This window comes from Gobio gobio (genome assembly GCF_949357685.1).
Source record: "Gobio gobio genome assembly, chromosome: 24".
NCBI classification, from domain to species: Eukaryota; Metazoa; Chordata; class Actinopteri; order Cypriniformes; family Gobionidae; genus Gobio; species Gobio gobio.
This window is the reverse complement of record NC_137120.1, coordinates 13433398-13455783: the sequence shown is the minus strand read 5'-3', so window position 1 is coordinate 13455783 and position 22386 is coordinate 13433398. Positions and strand designations below refer to the sequence as shown.

The window sequence follows — 22386 nt, the reverse complement described above, 5'->3', positions numbered from 1 at the left end:
TACGTTAATTATCACTTTTACTTTTTAATTTTTTCATTCACAATCTGAACAGTATTGCCATATCTGTCTGAGACTGTTTTTGTTTGAAACTGAGGTTACTAGTGTGTTATCAGATTAAGCTATAACTGTTCATTTATGTTCTGCAGGTGTGTCTGGTGCAGAAACAGACGAGACAATGACAGTGATGGAGGGAGATTCTGTTACTCTGCACACAAATCTTACTGAAGTACTGAACGATGATACGATACTGTGGCTGTTTGGACCTATAGACTCTCTCATATCTCAAATAGCAAGAAAGCATGATCTGACTTCATTTTTTGTCACTGATGATGAGAGATTCAGGGGCAGATTGCAGGTGGACCAAAAGACTGGATCTCTTACCATCAGAAAGACCAGAATCAAACACTCAGGACAATATAAACTCAGCATCTCTAGACAAAAGACTACAACATATATATTTAATGTTACTGTCATTGGTGAGTATCTTGCGACACTGCATACTGTAATAGCAGTATTAAAATATTCCAGCTCTGATATGATTTTTTCCCAGGCATGGTTGGTGAGACGGATGGAGTGAAGTCAGTGTCAGTGATGGAGGGAGAGTCTGTCACTCTACAGACTGATGTTTCTGAAGTACAGAGAGACGATCTGATCGTGTGGAGGTTTGGAGATAAAGGCACCCTCTTAGCTAAAATTGATGTAGAAACTAAAGAGATCTCATTAAACGATGCTAATGAGCGATTCAGAGACAGACTGAAGCTGAATAAAACTGGATCTCTGACCATCACAAACACCAGAACCGAACACAGTGGACTTTATGAAGTACAAATCAGAGGCAGTGAGATCTCACAGCGATTCCTTCTTTCTGTCACTGGTGAGTCTTTATAAAGCAAGTCATTCAAAGTATTGACAGACTTTAGTTAGGTCAGCACTAAGAAACTTGGACCAATTAGGAATACTTGGTGTTTGATTAGCAGATTCAATTGTTATATGGCAAACTGTCTTTTTTTAACAATTGTCAGGGCTGGGTGATATATGTTTTTTCAAAGGAGACTTTATTATATAGTTTGAATTGCACAAAAAAAATGATAGTTATTGTTATTTCTTTGCCATTTCAGTGTTGTTATTGTTAAATAAACCTAAAACTATTATTATTCTTAATTTGGTAGTTGAAATAAAGCTGAAATAATGTAAAATATATTTTATATAAAATATACATTATATATATATATATATATATATATATATATATATTTATATATATATTTATATATATATATATATATATATATACAGTATATACAGTATATATATATATATATATATATAAAACAAATGTATATACCCCAGACACACACACACACGCGCACGCGCACACGCACACGCACACACACACACACACACACAAACAATTAGTGTAGAAACAGTATTCACAAACTCTTACATAAAACGGAAAGTATCACATTGAATCATACATAAAAATTTGCTGGAATATTTTTTTCAGCTGGAATATTTTTATCTTAAGTCTTAAAATAATTTAAACTATATATATATATATACACATACACACCGATCAGGCATAACATTATGAAGTGAATAACACTGTGTAACGGCACACCACTCGAAGATGGATCCATAAGCAAGCTTTATTAATATCGTAGTCACACAGGCAATAGTCAAGCACCAGTAAACACAGCAAAAGGGAGTGCACACAATCGTGGTCAATAAGCAGGCAAAGGGTCAGGGCAGGCAGAGAACAAACAAGTCCAAAAGGCAGGCATCTAAGAATTGTAGACAATATAAACAACAGGGTCACAACAGGGAGGCAAAAGAGTTGTTCACCGGGGCGGGACAAAACTTTGCAGTGAGGAAAGGGGAAGAGTCAGCTTAAATAGACCAGTGGATATAGGCTACAGCTGGAACTGATCAGTGCCAGGTACGGGGCTGATGGGAAATGTAGTGTGGGTGTAAGAAAGTCAATACTCTGGTGATGAAGCCCTCTGGTGGTCGGAAGAGGGAATCATGGAGTTCGTCTCTGTGACACACTGATTATCTTTTCATCACGGCACCTGTTAGTGTGTGAGATATATTAGGCACCAAGTGGACATTTTGTCCTCAAAGTTGATGTGTTAGAAGCAGGAAAAATGGGCAAGCGTAAGGATTTGAGCGAGTTTGACTAGGGCCAAATTGTGATCTCCAAAACTGCAGCTCTCGTGGGGTATTCCCAGTCTGCAGTGGTTAGTATCTATCAAAAGTGGTCCATGGAAGTAACAGTGGTGAACCGGCGACAGAGTCATGGGCTCATTGATGCACAGGCTGGCCCGTGTGGTCCGATCAAACAGATCCCACCTCACAACTTACATGACTTAAAGAATCTGCTGCTAACATCTTGATGCCAGATATCACAGCACACCTTCAGTGGTCTAGTGGAGTCCATGCCTCGACGGATCAGAGCTGTTCTGGCAGCAAGAGGGGGACCAACACAATATTAGGAAGGTCATAATGTTATGCCTGATCGGTGTATAAAAAAAGTAATAAAACTTACAAAAGCACATAACTAAATTAAATTAAAATAGCAAATATAACATAAAATCTCATTTAAAATATTAATAAATACTACATAGTGAATAAATACTACAAAAATTCACACTGGTCCATTTCACTGTAGTGACCTAATCAGTCATTTTTGACATCTATATATTTAGGAACGTTTCAGTGTTTTCATATCACATTCATTGTGTCTTTAGCTGTTCCAGATCCGGGTCTGTCTCCAGGTGTTATAGCAGGGATTATTGCTGTTGCTGTTCTGTTTCTGGCTGCAGTATCTTCTGTTGTGATTTACTATCGCCGCAAGATCTCTGAACTAGAGAAAAAAGTGGGTGAGTATTGCAGCCGATACAGCAAAACGAAAACAATAAGCTTTTTTACACGAGGAGTGTATGATTTTTGCATATGTGTGCTTTCAGTTGGTTCTAAATTTGTTAATAAAATGTATTGGTAAATCAAAATTGTTGATCAAAATTGAAAAGGTTCATACGCCGAATTTATATATATTATATATATTTATTTATTTATATATATATTTATATATATAATTTATATATATATATATATATATATATATATATATATATATATATATATATATATATATATATATATATATATATATATATATATATATATATATTATTTATATATTTATATTATTTATATTATTTATATATTTATATTTATATATATATTTTTTTATATAAAAACGTGGGCAAGTATATTTTTGTTGAGCATCATATTACAAACTTGTAATAATATTCATATATATATATATATATATATATATATATATACAGTGAGGAAAATAAGTATTTGAACACCCTGCTATTTTGCAAATTCTCCCACTTAGAAATCATGGAGGGGTCTGAAATTGTCATCGTAGGTGCATGTCCACTGTGAGAGACATAATCAAAAAAAAAAAAATCCAGAAATCACAATGTATGATTTTTTAACTACAACCCCAAATCAGAAAAAGTTGGGACAGTATGGAAAACGCAAATAAATAAATAAAGAAGTGATTTCTAAATTTACTTTGACTTGGTCAAAAAAAAAACTACTTTGTCTGGTCAACTTCATGTCATTTGTAAATATGCATCCTTTCCTGTCATTCAGACCTGCAACACATTTAAAAAAAAGTTAGGACAGTAAAGCATTTACCACTTTGTAATGTTGCCATTCCTTTTCACAACACTTATAAGACGTTTAGGGACTGAAGACACCAAGTGATGAAGTGTTTCAGGTGTAATTTTGTCCCATTCTTCCTGCAAACAAGTCTTCAGGTGGGCAACAGTACGGGGTCTTCGTTGTCCATTTTGCGCTTCAAAATGCGCCACACATTCTCTATTGGAGACAGGTCTGGACTGCAGGCAGGCCAGTCAAGTACCCGTACCCTCTTCCTCCGCAGTCAGGACTTTGTAATGTGTGCAGAATGTGGTTTTGCATTGTCTTGTTGAAATATGCATGGACGTCCCTGGAAAAGATGTCTTCTTGAAGGCAGCATATTATGCTCCAAAATCTCTAATGGTGAAAAAAAAAAGCATTAATGGTGCCTTCACAGAAGTGCAAGTTACCTTTGCCAAGGGCACTGACACAACCCCATACCATGACAGACCCTGGCTTTTGGACTTGTGGCTGGTAACAGTCTGGATCATCCTTTTCTTCTTTGGAACGGAGCACATGGCGTCCATTCCTCCCAAAAAATACCTGAAATACTGATTCATCTGACCACAGTACACGTTTCCACTGTGTGATGGTCCATCCCAGATGCCTCCGAGCCCAGAGAAGTCGACGGCGCTTCTGGACACTGTTAACAGAGGGCTTCCTTTTGGCACAGTACAGTTTTAACTGGCATTTGTGGATGTAACTACGTATTGTGGTACTTGACAAAGGTTTGCCAAAGTAGTCCTGAGCCCATGTGGTGATATCGCTTATAGATGAATGACGATTCTTGATGCAGTGCCGTCTGAGGGATCGGAGATCACGGTTGTTCAGCTTAGGCTTGCGCCCTTGTCCTTTACGCACTGAAATTCCTCCAGATTCCTTGAATCTTTTAATTATGTTATGCACTGTTGAATGTGAAATATCCAAATCTCTTCCTATCTTTCTTTGAGGAACATTGTTTTTAAACATTTCAATAATTTTCTCACGTATTTGTTGGCAAACTGGCGATCCTCGGCCCATCTTTGCTCCTAAAGGATTAGACCTTTCTTGGATGCTGCTTTTGTACTAAATCATAATTACAATCACCTGTTGACATCACCTGTTTCAAATCACATCATTATTTAACCATTTTACCTCATTACTAGCCCTAAATTGCTCCTGTCCCAACTTTTTTTGAAATGTGTTGCAGGTCTGAATGACAGGAAAGGATGCATATTTACAAATGACATGAAGTTGACCAGACAAAACATGAAATATTTTGTGTTCATATTGTCTGCAATGAAATACAAGTTAAAGTAAATTTAGAAATCACTTCTTTTTATTTATTTTTTTGCGTTTTCCATACTGTCCCAACTTTTTCTGATTTGGGGTTGTATTTATTTGTATGATACAGCTGCAAATAAGTATTTGAACACCTGTCTATCAGCTAGAATTCTGACCCTCAAAGACCTGTTAGTCTGCCTTTAAAATGTCCACCTCCACTCCATTTATTATCCTAAATTAGATGCACCTGTTTGAGGTCATTAGCTGCATAAAGACACCTGTCCACCCCATACAATCAGTAAGAATTCAACTACTAACATGGCCAAGACCAAAGAGCTGTCCAGAGACACTAGATACAAAATTGTACACCTCCACAAGGCTGGAAAGGGCTACGGGGAAATTGCCAAGCAGCTTGGTGAAAAAAGGTCCACTGTTGGAGAAATCTTTAGAAAATGGAAGAAGCTAAACATGACTGTCAATCTCCCTCGGACTGGGGTCCATGCAAGATCTCACCTCGTGGGGTCTCAATGATCTAAGAAAGGTGAGAAATCAGCCCAGAAATACACAGGAGGAGCTGGTCAATGACTTGAAAAGAGCTGGGACCACCGTTTCCAAGGTTACTGTTGGTAATTCACTAAGACGTCATGGTTTGAAATCATGCACGGAAGGTTCCCCTGCTTAAACCAGCACATGTCCAGGCCTGTCTTAAGTTTGCCAATGACCATTTGGATGATCCAGAGGAGTCATGGGAGAAAGTCATGTGGTCAGATGAGACCAAAATATAACTTTTTGGTCATAATTCCACTAAACGTGTTTGGAGGAAGAAGAATGATGAGTACCATCCCAAGAACACCATCCCTACTGTGAAGCATGGGGGTGGTAGCATCATGCTTTGTGGGTGTTTTTCTGTACATGGGACAGGGTGACTGCACTGTATAAGGAGAGGATGACCGGGGCCATGTATTGCGAGATTTTGGGGAACAACCTCCTTCCCTCAGTTAAAGCATTGAAGATGGGTCGAGGCTGGGTCTTCCAACATGACAATGACCCGAAGCACACAGCCAGGATAACCAAGGAGTGGCTCTGTAAGAAGCATATCAAGGTTCTGGCGTGGCCAGTCTCCAGACCTAAACCCAATAGAGAATCTTTGGAGGGAGCTCAAACTCTGTGTTTCTCAGCGACAGGCCAGAAACCTGACTGATCTAGAGAAGATCTGTGTGGAGGAGTGGGCCAAAATCCCTCCTGCAGTGTGTGCAAACCTGGTGAGAAACTACAGGAAACGTTTGACCTCTGTAATTGCAAACAAAGGCTACTGTACCAAATATTAACATTGATTTTCTCAGGTGTTCAAATACTCATTTGCAGCTGTATCACAAATAAATAGTTAAAAAAATCATACATTGTGATTTCTGGATTTTTTTTTTTTAGATTATGTCTCTCACAGTGGACATGCACCTACGATGACAATTTCAGACCCCTCCATGATTTCTAAATGGGAGAACTTGCAAAATAGCAGGGCGTTCAAATACTTATTTTCCTCACTGTATATATATATATATATATATATATATATATATATATATATATATATATATATATATATATATATATATTTATCTTTGTAAAGTTTAGCTTGATCTCATGAACACATTTCTCTCTGCAGATACAACTGAAGAGAAAGTGTCAGTGGCAGACGGAGATAATGTCACTCTAAAGACTAATACTAAGATACAGAAAGATGATACGGTAAAGTGGTGGTATCACGATAACAGCGATCTCATTGCTGAATTCAACAAAAATGGCGAAGGGATACATGATGGTTTTGATGAAAGATTCAGAAGCAAACTGAAGCTGGATAATAAGACTGGAAATCTCAAAATCAGTAACATCATGACTATTCACTCTGGACTCTATATACTAGAAATCAGCAGCTCAACAAGAATAATCAACAAGAGATTTATTCTTACTGTCACAAGTGAGTAGATCAGTGATGATAATCTCAGTGTAAGACAAAATGCAATGAAATTTGATTTACTTTTTTAATTTGGCATCCAAGCCAAAACACTACAACTAAAAACCATCATAACACCACATCTGTATGATTCATGAGGTTGAAAATTGGTATGCATCTTTGTTGGTGGATGTCCTAACATACTGTCGCCCCTAATATGGATTATATACTTCAGAAAACATATCCACCAGAAAAGTGAATCAAATTTCAGTAGCTTATAACATCAAATCTGAATGGCCTGCCATTACAAAAATAGATATAGAATACAGAATACAGAATTAAAACCTTTTCACAATGGTAGTACACGATGGTAGTGCACATGATAATGACAATGTTTGGAAATGTAGTATGGATTACATTCATACTACACTCATTTATACTATAAATAATACTTTTTTAGTGGTTGTGAAGTAATTACTTTTTTCAAAATGAGTACCTACTCAAGAGAGTATGCAAATTCAGATGCAGACGATGTGCCTTTGTCTAATTAAGTTATCTACACATTTAATTTATCACATTTACATTAGTCTTACTTATTACTTACCTCCAAATAGCAGGACTTTTTCTCCAGTTCTTTTCGGGATTGCGTAACGTTAGGCCATTTTATTCAGAGCCAGTTTATTGTTTATCGTCGCCATCAAGGTCAGGCTGCAAAGCAAACCTCCCGTGAGTGAGCGACGAGGGAGGGAGCGTCAGACAGCAGCTCTGCCTCTGATTGGTTGCAGGCAGTGAACAACACAATCTGATTGGTCACAGACCAAGTTGAAGAGACATTTGAATTCCGATACTCAACTACTTAACTCATATTTTCTTGCGTTGTATTTTAGTGTGCTGTTTGTTTAATATAGAATGGTGTGTACGATTGTAACACGATTCTTCTCTGCCAGTGTAAACTCATTAAACATATTTACACTTAAATCACAACTACAGTAGGGCTTGTGCAATGCATATATTTAAAAATGGGCTTTTAATGCATTAGTTTAAAATATGCTTTCAGTGCATTACAATGACAAATTTTAGCACACAGTTTAAAATATACTAAAAATATATTTTAAAGTTATGTTCAAATAAGTACACTTTTAAAAAAAGTACACAACTTTCATTTTAAGTATATTTTTCTAAAATACACTAAAATACAAATATTTAAAAGTGTATTAAAAGTTGCATTGAGAAAATATGATGCTAATATGCTTTTTATATATTTAAAGATGGTACAATTTTTTGTTAGTATATTTACAATATACTATTGAAAAAGAGAATATATTTGAAATACAATAAAGTATACTTTTTTTTCACCAGGGCATGCAAACTAGGTTCAAATGTGATGTTGAAAATGCAAACTTAAAGAATTCAATTTTTCCTTTGTTGTATTTCTGTGTTTTGTTTGATATGAAGTGAGGACAGTGCAAGTGATGGAGGGAGATTCTGTCCCTCTGAAGACTGATACTGAAATACAGAGAGATGATCTGATACTGTGGACGTTTGGAGCTGAAAACCGGCTCGTTGTTAAAACTGATCCAGGAATTACTATTGGTGGGAGATTCAGAGGCAGAGTGGAGCTGAACGAGACGACTGGATCTCTGACCATCAGAAACATCGGAACCACAGACTCGGGGCATTTTAAACTACAGATCATCAACAGCGAACAGACCACATTCAGGAGATTCAATGTGTCTGTCACTGGTGAGAACAACATTTATTCTAACAACTATATATTTATTTACATAATACACTGTTAAAAACTTTTAACAACCATGGGAACTGTCCATTGGACAAAAGAGTAAAACGTTTCCATGAAATGTCACATTAGAGCATTATAACAAAATTAATCCCAGCAGAAACAGTTAATGTGCAGTGGCCAAGAAAAAAAATCGATAAAAACACAAAACACCATCTAAGTTTTATATTTTAATAGTCCTGAAGTATTAAAATGCTTTTTTGTGAGAAACAGACTAAAATCTTCCCTTATAAATCTTCCCTTCCATCTAACACATCTTCTGAAGCCGATACAGGATACGGGGCCCCTAAAGGGAGTTGCGGTGGAAAAAATCTAGGAACGCAAATAATGTCCCGCTGGCAGTGTTTCAAACAGCTCAGTAAGTTAACAATGGAACAGCTCATATTATACATTTATAGTTTTATTTTGGACTTAAAGGGTTAGTTCACCCAAAAATGAAAATTCTGTCATTAATTACTTACCCTCATGTCGTTCGACACCCGTCAGACCTCTGTTCATCTTCAGAACAGAAATGAAGATATTTTAGTTGAAATCTGATGGCTCTGAAAGGCCTCCATTGGCTCAATGGCACGTTACACTCTCAAGACCCTTAAAAGGTACTAAAGACGTCGTTACAAAGTCCATCTCACTACAGTGGTTCTAAAATAACTTTATGAATTGGCGACAATAGTTTTTGTGCGCAAAAAAACCCTAAATAACGACTTACATAGTGATGACGATTTCAAAACACGGCCTCATGAAGCTTCGAAGCGTTATGAATCAGCGAGTCGATTCAGCGGTTTGAATCGCCAAATTTCAGCAGTTTGGCGGTTTGACACGCGATCTGAATCATCATTCGGCTCACTGATTCATAACGCTTCAAATTGAAGCTCAAATTTTGAGTTAAAGGGGTCACCGACTTATGACGTTCGCGTGGTTTTTACATTTAAAAACATCATAATGAATAAGTAATAGGTTATTTTCTGCCTGGTTTTGAGGCTCTCTCAAGAAATGCTCGGTTTTAATGGGTGTGCCACACTGAAGACTTGGAAGTAAACGGAAGTAAAATATTTGCATATTTAATGAGCTTCTGCAGCTGCTCCTCTGTCAGTGAAAGCATGTGGGGAAACGACAACTGGAATTAATCGCCCACAGGGCTCGCAAAATGTATTTATCAAACAAACAAACACATGATTCATCTCTGATCCACCCACGATTGATTGGAATGTTATTTTTTTATTATTTGACCCGCCTGATCTGTGAATATAAGCGTGAACTGTACACACACACACGCACGCACGCGCCCTTAAAGTCAAGAGAGCGAACAATGCACATCAAGAAAGGAATGTTATTTCACTATTTAAGGTAGCCCATCTGAAAAACACATAGCCCTGGGACGTTGAGGTTTGCACACTGGCCCATACATGTCCGAGTCTGATCGAGAATCGCAATGAACCAACAACACCACAAATAAAGGATTCTCCAGCCTGTGACAGCGTGCTAAGTTATGTTCAGTTAGACACGTACACATAATCAATACGATCTGCGACAATGCAATACTATCACATATAAAAAACATTTTTTACTCACATTAGTGTTGCTTCATTCATTCATTCATGTAATTTCATCCTGTCTGCAAATCCAGTCTCTTGTTTACAAACGAATACACAGCGAAATGAAGGAACACACGCACAATGTCTTCCCCACGTGAGCTGGATATTCATTAAAAATAAAGTTCATCCATGCATTTATAATACTGGAATCCGAATGAAGCTTATGGAGCATGTTTATTGCTTAGAAGTTCGATGTGGTTTAGCTCTATGTAGGCCTATATCATCTCAAGCACGAGTCATTGGGCGGTACTACAGAATCAGGCGTTGTTCTTTTTCTGTTAAGGCGGTGTTTCACTACACTCTCACGTCAAGGTGTGGCATATTCTGAGATTGAGCGTTTGCTGGGCCTGGTGTCTATAAAAGCTTTTCTTTGACTAACAACGAAGTTTTCAGCTCTGAAACTTACAGGATATTCTTACACTCACCTAAAGGATTATTAGGAACACCTTTTCAATTTCTCATTTATGCAATTATCTAATCAACCAATCACATGGCAGATGCTTCAACGCATTTAGGGGTGTGGTCCTGGTCAAGACAATCTCCTGAACTCCAAACTGAATGTCAGAATGATAAAGAAAGGTGATTTAAGCAATTTTGAACATGGCATGGTTGTTTGTGCCAGACGGGCCGGTCTGAGTATTTCACAATCTGCTCAGTTACTGGGATTTTCACGCACAACCATTTCTAGGGTTTACAAAGAATGGTGTGAAAAGGGAAAAACATCCAGTATGCGGCAGTCCTGTGGGCGAAAATGCCTTGTTGATGCTAGAAGTCAGAGGAGAATGGGTCGACTGATTCAAGCTGATAGAAGAGCAACTTTGACTGAAATAACCACTCGTTACAACCAAGGTATACAGCAAAGCATTTGTGAAGCCACAACACGCACAACCTTGAGGCGGATGGGCTACAACAGCAGAAGACCCCACCGGGTACCACTCATCTCCACTACAAATAGGAAAAAGAGGCTACAATTTGCACGAGCTCACCAAAATTGGACAGTTGAAGACTGGAAAAATGTTGCCTGGTCTGATGAGTCTTATTTCTGTTGAGACATTCAGATGGTGGCGTCAGAATTGGCCGTAAACAGAATGAGAACATGGATCCATCATGCCTTGTTACCACTGTGCAGGCTGGTGATGGTGGTGTAATGGTGTGGGGGATGTTTTCTTGGCACACTTTAGGCCCCTTGGTGCCAATTGGGCATCGTTTAAATGCCACGGCCTACCTGAGCATTGTTTCTGACCATGTCCATCCCTTTATGACCACCATGTACCCATCCTCTGATGGCTACTTCCAGCAGGATAATGCACCATGTCACAAAGCTCGAATCATTTCAAATTGGTTTCTTGAACATGACAATGAGTTCACTTTACTAAAATGTCCCCCACAGTCACCAGATCTCAACCCAATAGAGCATCTTTGGGATGTGGTGGAACGGGAGCTTCGTGCCCTGGATGTGCATCCCACAAATCTCATCAACTGCAAGATGCTATCTTATCAATATGGGCCAACATTTCTAAAGAATGCTTTCAGCACCTTGTTGAATTAAGTAGAATTAAGGCAGTTCTGAAGGAAAAAGGGGGTCAAACACAGTATTAGTATGGTGTTCCTAATAATCCTTTAGGTGAGTGTATATTACCATGACCATTTATATATCAAAAGCTCTAGGGAAAGTTGATTTCTCAATTTATCACCCCTTTAACACATCGAAAGAGTTTATTTTCATCAACAGAAACTCAAAATATGATGTTATCTGAGCAACATTCATTTTCTTAGTCGATTTGACAAAAGAAAATCAGTTGTGATAACAAATAATCAAAATATATATTGTGAAAATGTACATGCAAAATTGTTTCTTTCTCTCTTTTCAGTTTCTGTGATTATCTCATATTTTCATTCAGGTACCGGAAGAGAACAACTGACTGTGGAGATGCCGCTGTTGAAATAAGTGAAAGTCAATGAGTGATAAGTCACGCCCACCAATGTCAATCACTGTTGCTGTGTCCCAATACTTAAATTACGCCCCTAAAGTATGTTCTCTTGTTGTGAAGAAAAAGTACATACTCTTAAGTGTGTAGCAAAAGAGTAGACAAGCTTTGGGACATACTATTACGTCATACAATTGCGTCTTTAACGGTTGCTCTCTGACACGCATCCTGTCACTGTAAACTGGTCTGTCAATCATCTTGTCACAGTTAAAATCCTCCACATTTCATTTCCTACCATTTCGGATAGAAATGGCAAGTTGATCTTCAGTCGCGGGTCTTTCATGCGAAGACTCTCCTCATATTAAAGGTGGGGTAAGTGATTTTTGAAAAACGCTGTTTGAAAGTTGGTTGGACGGACACAACCAGACAAACAAACGTGTAGCCAATCAGCATTAGGGGGCGTATGACGTGGAGGAGAGACAATGAGCAAGAGGGAGATTTGAAGAAAGACTGTTGAAAGAGAGATGCCTGAGATTCATTTCAAAATTCAAGATTCATTACTGGAAAATGAAGGGTTATGATCAGGCAAGAGCTTCAGGACCTGTGTTAATATTAGAAAAGTTTTCCAGTGCTGGAGAGAGCTAAGCGGGAAGACCATGCGTTGTTACTGTTTAGCGTCCTTGTTAGTGCACTCGCCTCGCATGCCAGCAATCGGGGTTCGAGACCGACTCGGAGCAGGGCAGTTAGTATTGGAGAGTGAGCTTTGGAGGCAGAGCAATGAAGAGAGGGGTGTGTTTGTTTGGGTTGATTTCAAATATCAACAATGTTTAGCAATGACTTAGAAATATCGCTTACCCAACTTTCAATGCATAATGGCCAAACGGATCTTTATAAAAGTCCACAGTGTTATTGCAGGTGAAATATAATACAGATAACATTTAATAGATATTTTTATCAGGTCAACCTTTGATTATTAGTCACACAAACCTTTATTTTAACCTCACCGTCAGTTGCACATATCTGCCATGTTTTGTAAGGGGGGGTTTTAACACTTTTTACTTGAGTTGTAGGTCTGAACCGAATCCTTCTCCAAACCGCAATGGGTTATGGGCAATATTAGCCTTTATAGTGTGCACAGACCCACACTTCGAAAAATAGTAGACCATACGGGGACTTTTGGCATACTCTTTTTAACATACTATCTTAGGGACACACTTATTCTAATCTCACATTGGGATGCAGGGTGTGACATCATCAGTACTGGAGCTCAACAACATATTTCTGATTTTATGAAAGGGAAACATGTGTTGCTGAGCTGTTAAACTCACCAACATGTAAAACTTTTTTAGATGAAAAGGGAAACATGTATAAAACTCTTTCATTATTAACTTAGCAACTGCACGCCCAGTGTTCTCTGAGCACTTACACACTGAGCACTCGTATGTACCACATATACTGTGTAAAGGTGGCATACAGTATTTTGCATTATGTGTGTGGGTGAATTATGGGTAAACAAAGCAATTGACACAAGTAATGGGTGGCAGTGGCTCAGTGGTTCATGTAGGTTGTCTACAAACCGGAAGTTCAATCCCCAGTGCTAGCAGGAAATATGTTAAGGCAAGTAAAAGCAACATGTGCGCAAATGTAGAGATTGTGTGTGATTATAAAAAGGGAACCCCTAGAGCTCTCTGGGGTGTGTGTGTGTGGAAGATAGAGCGTACAAGCAAGAAGCAAGCGGAAGCCAGCTACAAAACCACAACAGAATCAGAAGATCAGAGAAGACACCTGACATTCTTAGAGAAAAACACAAACTGATTAAAGGAGAGGGTAAGCCTTTAAGGGATAGTTCACCCAAAAATGAAAATTAGCCCATGATTTACTCACCCTCAAGACACCCTGGTGTATATGACATTCTTCTGTCAGACGAATACAATCAAAGTTATATTAAAAATACTGTGGGTTCGTTTTTTTGTTAAAAACTAGCCGACCAGTGAGATTGGCGCTTTTGTTCACATCCCTGGAGCTGCTGAAGTGACAGTAAAACATGACTTGGTGGCTCTCAAGCATAAAGCGGTCTTGGCGAGCACGCATTGATACGACGAAGAGGAAGTAGACAAAGAAGAAGATGAGCTGCTAATGCTGCTTGCAAAAAGTGTGTGAATGGTTTTGGCAAGCACGTAAATACTGTCTCTCTTCTTCTTCTGTGTGACAAGCGAGTGTCAGAAGCGTAAAGTGGCGCTGTACCACCTTGTGTACAGGGAGCGCTATCTACTGAATTTGCACGTTCACTCAGCGCATCGCCAATGACAATCGCTTGGGTGTTGAACACAAAGACGCACGATAATCGTCCTGTGTGCACAGGCCTTTACTCTTTCACCGTAAAACGATGCGTGCGGCTGTCTGCCGGAAGCCAGATATTTTAGTTTATAAAGTTTTAAATACGGATATTTTTCTCACACAAACGCATGGCTTCGCTTCAGAAGGCCTTTATTAACCCCCAGAGCCGTGTGGAGCACTTTTATTGATGGATAGATGCACTTTTATGGACTTCGAAACAGAACTTCCCATTCACTGCCATTATAAAGCTTGGAAGGGCCAGAACAATTTTTTATATAACTCCGATTGTATTAGTTTAAAAGAAGAATGTCATATACACCTAGGATGACTTGAGGGTGAGTAAATCATGGGATAATTTTCATTTTTGTGTGAACTATCCCTCTAAAATGTAATTGTGTATTCTGGCCCATGGAACTTCCAGCTTAGCTGGCATGGAGTGGTGTATTTAGCTTTCACCTCTGCTATAAATAATAAAGTGAGAATGGGGACTTGTCTCAGACTTGTTGTCCCAGTCTGTTAATTTTTTTAGAGAAAGAATCAGTTTGGGGTATCATGAGATGACTGTCTGAGGAAGATATCCCAACAGACTTTACAAAGTCGGTCAAGGATGCCAACCAGTTGCAACAGTGTAGTCCGTATAGTGCATAAGCAGGCATAGATAGCTGTACTCTGGGGGCCAAGAGCCAGCTGTGGCACTGAACGGCTAAACCACCACACCCAGGTAGGCTTTTTACATCTAAACCGTAGGCCTAGGGAGGTAAGGTAGTGACCAGAGTAGACCCTGAAATAATATAATCAAAGATGAAAATAATATATGCCTACCTGACTCCTCCTGAATCGGTTGACCTCTTACAGTTGTTAAGTAATATGAATAGAGGAAGTGACTCGTGACCAAGAAAGAGTTATGTGGTTGTGGCAGAAACCACCACAGGGGGGTGATGAACACAGAACACAGAAATGTGTTAAACTGAGATACTCCTACAGACACTTATTTCACACGTTATTTACTTATTGGTGTAAAAATCATTTTAAAAATCGAAAGAATGTTTTTCCACTACAAAGAGCCTTTTGTGGAATAGAAAATGTCATATGACAGTAAAGAACCAATTAAAAAGTATTATAAAGGTTTGTCTTTTTTTAATCAATGTATTTATTCAAATATTTTTACATATGATATGGGGGGGTTATATGTATATACTCATACTGTTACTATTTTATGTCTTTTGTAGTGTGCTGTGTTTACTTCAAGATGAGAGCATGTAAAAGCAATGCATGTCTAAGTTTATTGTTAAGCAGTCATTTTTCATGGCATGTATTTTCGTATTATAACCCATGATAGAAATGCCTAATATCCCACACTTATTAACCTTCTCTCTGTTAGATTTAGTAATTGTGTTTTTTTGTAATGTTAAGTTTTATGAAGAGTTTATGAAAATTGTGATCCATGTTTTTTTAAGAAATTTCTTTTTGAACATTTTGTATTGTCAAAATTAGGCAAAATTCAGATTTGAAGAATTTGAACTGAAAACTGCAAACACTCAAACAAAGCTTTTCAAGTCATCCTACAAAGGGTTGTTAAAAAAAGTTGTTAATAAAAGTTTGAGTGTGCACATTTGCTACTATTTCACATTATATTTTGTTTTCATTTTCTGTATTTCTGACTTTATCTCATACCATTAAAGTTTTGTTGACTGAATCAGACTACAGATGACAGTAAGGCTTTATTATAAGTTTGTAATCCTTTGTTAAGAAGAGAAAGAAGCTGGTGTCACCAGGATGTTTGCCTTGCCTCTTTTTCCATAGCATTTCAGTCCAACAATATTTAGAGTAAAGAAGAAGGTATGGTGATATTGTACGAGGAGTTCAATGCACATAATCTGACATGGGGAAGCTCAAACAGATAAAAATGGCACAGAAGTGGGAAAAATATCCACTATATTACCAAAGGTTTTGGGACGCCTGCCTTTACATGCACATTAACTTTAATGAAATCACATTCTTAATCCGTAGGGTTTAATATGGAGTTGGCCCACCCTTTATAACAGCTTCAACTCTTCTGGGAAGGCTTTCCACAAGGTTTAGAAGTGTGTTTATGGGAATTTTTGACCATTGTTCTAGAAGCGCATTTGCGAGGTCAGGCGCTGATGTTGGACGAGAAGGCCTGGCTCACAGTCTCCGCTCTAATTCATCCCAAAGGTGTTTAGGTCAGGACTCTGTGCAGGCCAGTCAAGTTCCTCACTCACTCATCCATGTCTTTATGGATCTTAGTTCGTGCACTGGTGCGCAGCCTTGTTGGAACAGGAAGGGGCCATCTCCAAACTGTTCCCACAAAGTTGGGTGCATAAAATTGTCCAAAATGTCTTGGTATGCTGAAGCATTAAGAGTTCCTTTCTCTTAACAACCCCACACCATAATCCCCTCCATCGGATTGCCAGACAGAGAAGCTTGATTGGTCACTCCAGAGAACACGTCTCCACTGCTCCAGAGTCCAGTGGCGCCATGCTTTACATCACTCATCCAATGCTTTGCATTGCACTTGGTGATATAAGGCTTGGATGCAGCTGCTCAGCCATGGAAACCAGGCCACTGTTCTTGAGCTAATCTGAAGGCCACATGAAGTTTGGAGGTCTGTAGCTATTGACTACAGAAAGTTGGTGACTTATGTGCACTGTGACCCTCAGCATGTGCTGACCCCTTTCTGTGATTTCATGTGGCCTACCACTTTGTGGCTGAGTTGTTGTTCCCATTTGCTTCCACTTTGCTACCACTAACAGTTGACCGTCACGAATGGACTTATTGCACAGAGCAACCCATTCTTTCACAAATTTGTAGAAGTGTCTGCATGCCTTGATTTTATACACATGTGGCCATAGAAGTGATTGAAACCTGAATTCAATGATTTGGAGGGGTGTCCCAATACTTTTGGAAATATAGTGTATATGGATATTAAACGATGGGAGTGGAACAAGGTTTAGTCTAAGGGATGAAATTATGTAGCTCTAACAATAGTTTAATTAATAATAGCTGTTTATTTATATGTCAATGGGAAATACTAGATCAGTCAATTTATCCAATAAGCTGCATGGTAGGATTAGAGGTGCAAATGAGTGTAGTAGCAAAAAGTATTATAATTATGTCATCCCTTCTCTGAGAAGAAAACAAGACGCTGTGTCATGGTGTCTAAACACAGACCACAGACATAGCCTCCCAGCGCAGAGCTGACGTCAGAGCACATAAATCAGGGGACATTTATATTTCTAGGGGGAGCCAGCGAATGCCGGAATCACGTTCGGGCACAGGCGTCACACATTTGTAATAGCGTTTGAGTGTGCGCTTGCTCTTTGCTTTCACTTTTGAATCTGTGGCCTGCGAATGCCCTTAAGATTTTTTTAAGATAAGTATTTCCCATTGACATATAAATAAACAGCTATTATTAATTAAACTATTGTTAGAGCTACATCATTTCATCCCTTAAACTAAACCTTGTTCCACTCCCATCGTTTAATATCCATATACACTATATTTCCAAAAGTATTGGGCTGCAATACGCGGCTGACACCGCCGTCGGTGTGTGAATGGGTGTATGAATGGGTGAATGTGAGGCAAATGTAAAGCGCTTTGGATGACCGTAGGTCTGTTAAAAGCGCTATATAAATGCAGTCCATTTACCATTTACCATTAAGATGTAAAAACTGACCACAGCAAGTTTCACTTCGACTTTCCTGTAAGTGTATCACGTGAAATCAGAGAATCACATATCCATTCATCTGCCATTTGAACTGTATCGTTTTGTGACGTTATAAACGTACAGTAGAACAGATTTTTTGTAAAACCAAATCTTTATTAAATAAAGTCACCAAAAATGTGCACCAATTGCCTCTGTGAGACACATTTCAAGGATACAACAGAACTAAGAGCTTATGAAATCATTATGCCATCATTTTATGTTACATTATTATGTTGTTTAGAGCAACTATGTTTAGAGTCATATATTACATTTAAATAGATCAATCAATAAATGGCCAATGAATGCCAAATCAATCTGTTAAAGGTCCCATGGCATGAAATGTTCATTTTATGAGGTTTTTCAACATTAATATGAGTTCCCCTGGCCTGAATATTGTCCCCAAGTGGCTAGAAATTTTGATCGGTGTAAACCGAGTTCTGGCTGTCTTTCTCTGCCTTTGAGAAAATGATAGCTCAGACGAGCTGATCTTGAATTTTCCTGTTATGACGTCATAAAAGGAATGGTTACCTCCCTTTCCTCTGCCCAGAGAATTTGGCACGCCCATGCGAGCGCCATATGTGTTTGTCCTCGAGAGATCATGGCATGTGAACGAGTGAATGCTGGCAGTTTCTCAGTGTTTGGATGTACAAATGAAAACAGAAGTCTTTGTTCAGTTCCTTCTGATCTGTGATTTCTGATGTAGCTAATTATTCAAGTTCACACATTATAAACATTATAACATTATAAAATAAAATAAAAAATCCATGCCATGGGACCTTTAATAAATAGCTGTGCAAGGAACAGGAAAGGTGCATAGCACTGATGGTTTGCTTTATATCTCAACATATGTGGAACTCATCTCTCTGCACAATTCATACTGATGTTCTGATTTCACTGAAAGAGTCTGATGATAATGTTTAGTCTCTCCTTTCCTGATCAGCTCTCTTCTCCTAGATCTGATGTCATAAACCAGCACAGCAACAGTAGCCACGCCCACCACAGCAGAGAGAGCCAATCGGATCACAGCTTCAATGAAACCACAACAGTGGATGTGATCTGAAAAACGGAAAAACACTGAATCAGTGCATTGAAGTCTCTTTTAAACAGCCAGTTTTCTGGGTTATTATTTGTAGTTCTAGCATCTATTGGGTGCGAATTTGTGCAAATTTGTCTGCATGCACACTTTCCTTGCTTAGCCAAATAACATTAACAATGACTGTAGAATATAGGCCATTCTAAACTCTTTTTTATTCTTTCCTAGAAATGTGTGTGATTAATTCTCCATGATCATTTAGTGATGTTTTATTAACAAATTTCGGGAGGAGCACGTTCAGATAATAAAACTTAATTAAACACGAGTGGCGCACATTAAGCTAATCAATTTAATCAACGATAGGAAGTGTTTATATACAGCAGATTTACTTCTTTCATTGACAGTTTTTTAGCATCCCTCCACCCTCACTTTGATTCTAATAAACTCTTATTAGACATCAACACAATCCATAATACAATACAGTCTAGTTCTAGACTATCTCTGGGTAATCTGGGTTCGGGCCCGGACAGCACACCAAATACGCATTATCTTTACTCTATTTAATTTGATGTAGGTTTGAACTCATGAACTAATGTTTTTAGAGAAGCATTGGGCAATCCAGGGCACCCCACAGCTCTCAGACACCCACTTCACTTCTCTGACTTTTGTCTGCAGTCTGTTCTCCATTCCTGTAAACTCAGAAAAAGAAAGCAAGCAAATGCGCCCTACCCCCAATATCCATAGACCGTAAATCCCAGGGAATGCACGAGCTGTTCATATATACCTTGAATGCAATGTAATTTTACTTTGGATAAAAGCATCTGCCAAATGCATAAAGGCACATTTTAATTGGTTTATACAGTCGACTATAGGCCAATCACCAGCTGAAATATGAATAATATGTACTGCACCAATGCAATAAATGTGTTGGGTTTTGACTTCAATCAGGCCACTAGGAACTAACAGTGAAAAATTAATATCACACTGATTTCAGAGTTCTGCTCTGTAAATAAACACATTATGTACCTGATCTTGGCTGATGGAGTTCAGTATTGTTGTTGTTCACGGTTTGATTGACGGTTGAATTGTTCACTACAAAGCTGGACGTCACAAAAATGGAGCTTGATGGTGATGAAGTACTCAATGGAGATTCTGGTAACGACAGATGACACTGTGACGTCAGTCTCATCAAACACACTTCTGATCCTTATTAACAGATATTTATTTAAATGTATTTAAAGCAGCCGAGATCATAAAATGTGGATTTAAGAAATATTGAAAATAATAGAAAATAAACAATGACAAATATATAGGCTAATTCAAATGAAGGTTAGTGTAAATTATGGTCAAACTCACCATTGACAGTAACATTGAAACTCTTGTATTTGCTCGTTTTGCCGAAAATTGTAAGTTTATAAAGTCCAGAGTCTGTGGTTCTGGTGTTTGTGATGGTCAGAGATCCAGACTGATCCAGCTTCAGTCTGTCTCTGAATCTCACATCAGCACTATCATAGGTTGAGTTGGTTTGCGTGAGTCTGCTGACTTCAGCTATTCTGGTGGTTCCGAATTTCCACTGTATCAAATAATATTGCTGTACTTCAGTAAGATCAGTGTTTAGAGTGACAGAATATCCCTCCATCACTGACACTGACTTCACTGCATCTGTCACATCTGGAAAACAAACAGAAATATAGTTTGTCACAGACTAAAGGCCTGTTCACACCAAGAATAGCGATAACTACATTACTACTAGTCATACTACTACTACTACATAAAATAACACAATAAGGCTGTTCAGTATAATTGAAACAAAACTTTTATCGATATCTTTAATGAAACATAGACACACATTGAGGCTCTGAGGCACACAGACTATTAAATCAATTCCTGGACAACACAACCCAAATATCATTTTTACAAGGTCTGTGCTGTTGAAGAGCTCATACACAACGATGGTTCTGAAATTATTTGTTCCCCATTCTTCTTTTTGAGTGTCACGTGATATTTCTTCAGCACTCGTTTTTGTGTGCTAACAGAAGTGAAGCACATAAAAAACTCACTCTGTGGATCTGATTTAACCTTAGTTGACAAGTTACAGGTCATGAACTCATTTAATATCAGACTTAGAAAATGAAATGTTATAAACCACCTTAAATTAGCTGAATTAGTGTTGAAAACATGTTAATATTATAACATTGTTATCAGTTTATTTCGAAGTTGTGAATTTTCTGTGTTTTACAACAAGATAAACTTTGTTTTGTTCTAGTTGAATTCGTTCAGAAAAAATACTCACCACACATAAACTAATAAATATAATTAGCTTACTTTGGAAAGATGCGTCTGAGAAACTTCTCTTAATAAAATTAACCATGGTTTTACTAGGAATAAAAAAATAAATAGGCCTAATAAAACAATTGTAGTTATTCCATGGTAACCACAAATAAATTATATGGGTTTTATTACAAAAACCATAGTTTATTTGTTTTATACAAACGGTAATATATACAGCAATACGCAAAAAAAGAAAGAAAAAATAAACCACCATTTTTTTATAGAGAAAGAAATGTTATAAATATTAAAGTAAAGAAATATTAATTGTCCTAAGCAGTAAAACAACGAGCTTACAATAATACAAGAAGACATTAAAACACATTCATAACTTACCAAGCTGACGACACAAGCATACACAGAACAAAACAAAAGCGTTAACCATATTCCCTGGCCGTTTGTTAACTAATAACGCTGTAAATGTCTGAAACTGAAAATATCCCGAGTTTTGTTGCTGCACGTCGTCAGAGGCAGAGCCCGGAGAGTTCGGTCGCTGGTAGGCGTTTCCGCTGCTGGTTGCCTAGTAACATTTATGAGTGACAGAAGGGGCTGTCATGCAATGTTGTTGACTAAAAATTTACATTTTGAATGGAAAATATCGTATGTAAATGAAGTCAATAAGTCAATAAGACGCTTGATATTAAACATGAAATAACATGCTCTTTAAAGACTGTTGATTTAGGAAACATGAGGCGCGCATTGTATACAAGAGGAG

At 38.0% G+C, this 22386-nt stretch overlaps 2 protein-coding genes across 2 annotated transcripts; one reads left to right on the top strand and one right to left on the bottom strand.

Annotated features, from left to right (window-relative positions):
- Nucleotides 1–405: 405 nt before the first annotated feature.
- Nucleotides 406–16283, top strand: LOC307120357 (uncharacterized protein). Its single transcript, XM_079807368.1, has 6 exons — nucleotides 406–476; nucleotides 551–874; nucleotides 2748–2879; nucleotides 6641–6952; nucleotides 8384–8671; nucleotides 12220–16283. Exons 2-6 carry the CDS (start codon nucleotides 553–555, stop codon nucleotides 12264–12266), a joined length of 1101 nt encoding a protein of 366 aa, XP_079663494.1. The 5' UTR covers nucleotides 406–476; nucleotides 551–552; the 3' UTR covers nucleotides 12267–16283.
- Nucleotides 16284–18409: 2126 nt separating this feature from the next.
- LOC307120390 (uncharacterized protein) lies at nucleotides 18410–22160 on the bottom strand. Its single transcript, XM_079807410.1, has 4 exons — nucleotides 22008–22160; nucleotides 20700–21014; nucleotides 20370–20495; nucleotides 18410–19366 (listed from the first exon to the last, which is right to left on the bottom strand). The coding sequence occupies exons 1-4, from the start codon at nucleotides 22054–22056 to the stop codon at nucleotides 19143–19145; spliced, it is 714 nt and encodes a 237-aa protein (XP_079663536.1). The 5' UTR covers nucleotides 22057–22160; the 3' UTR covers nucleotides 18410–19142.
- Between the last annotated feature and the right edge of the window lie 226 nt (nucleotides 22161–22386).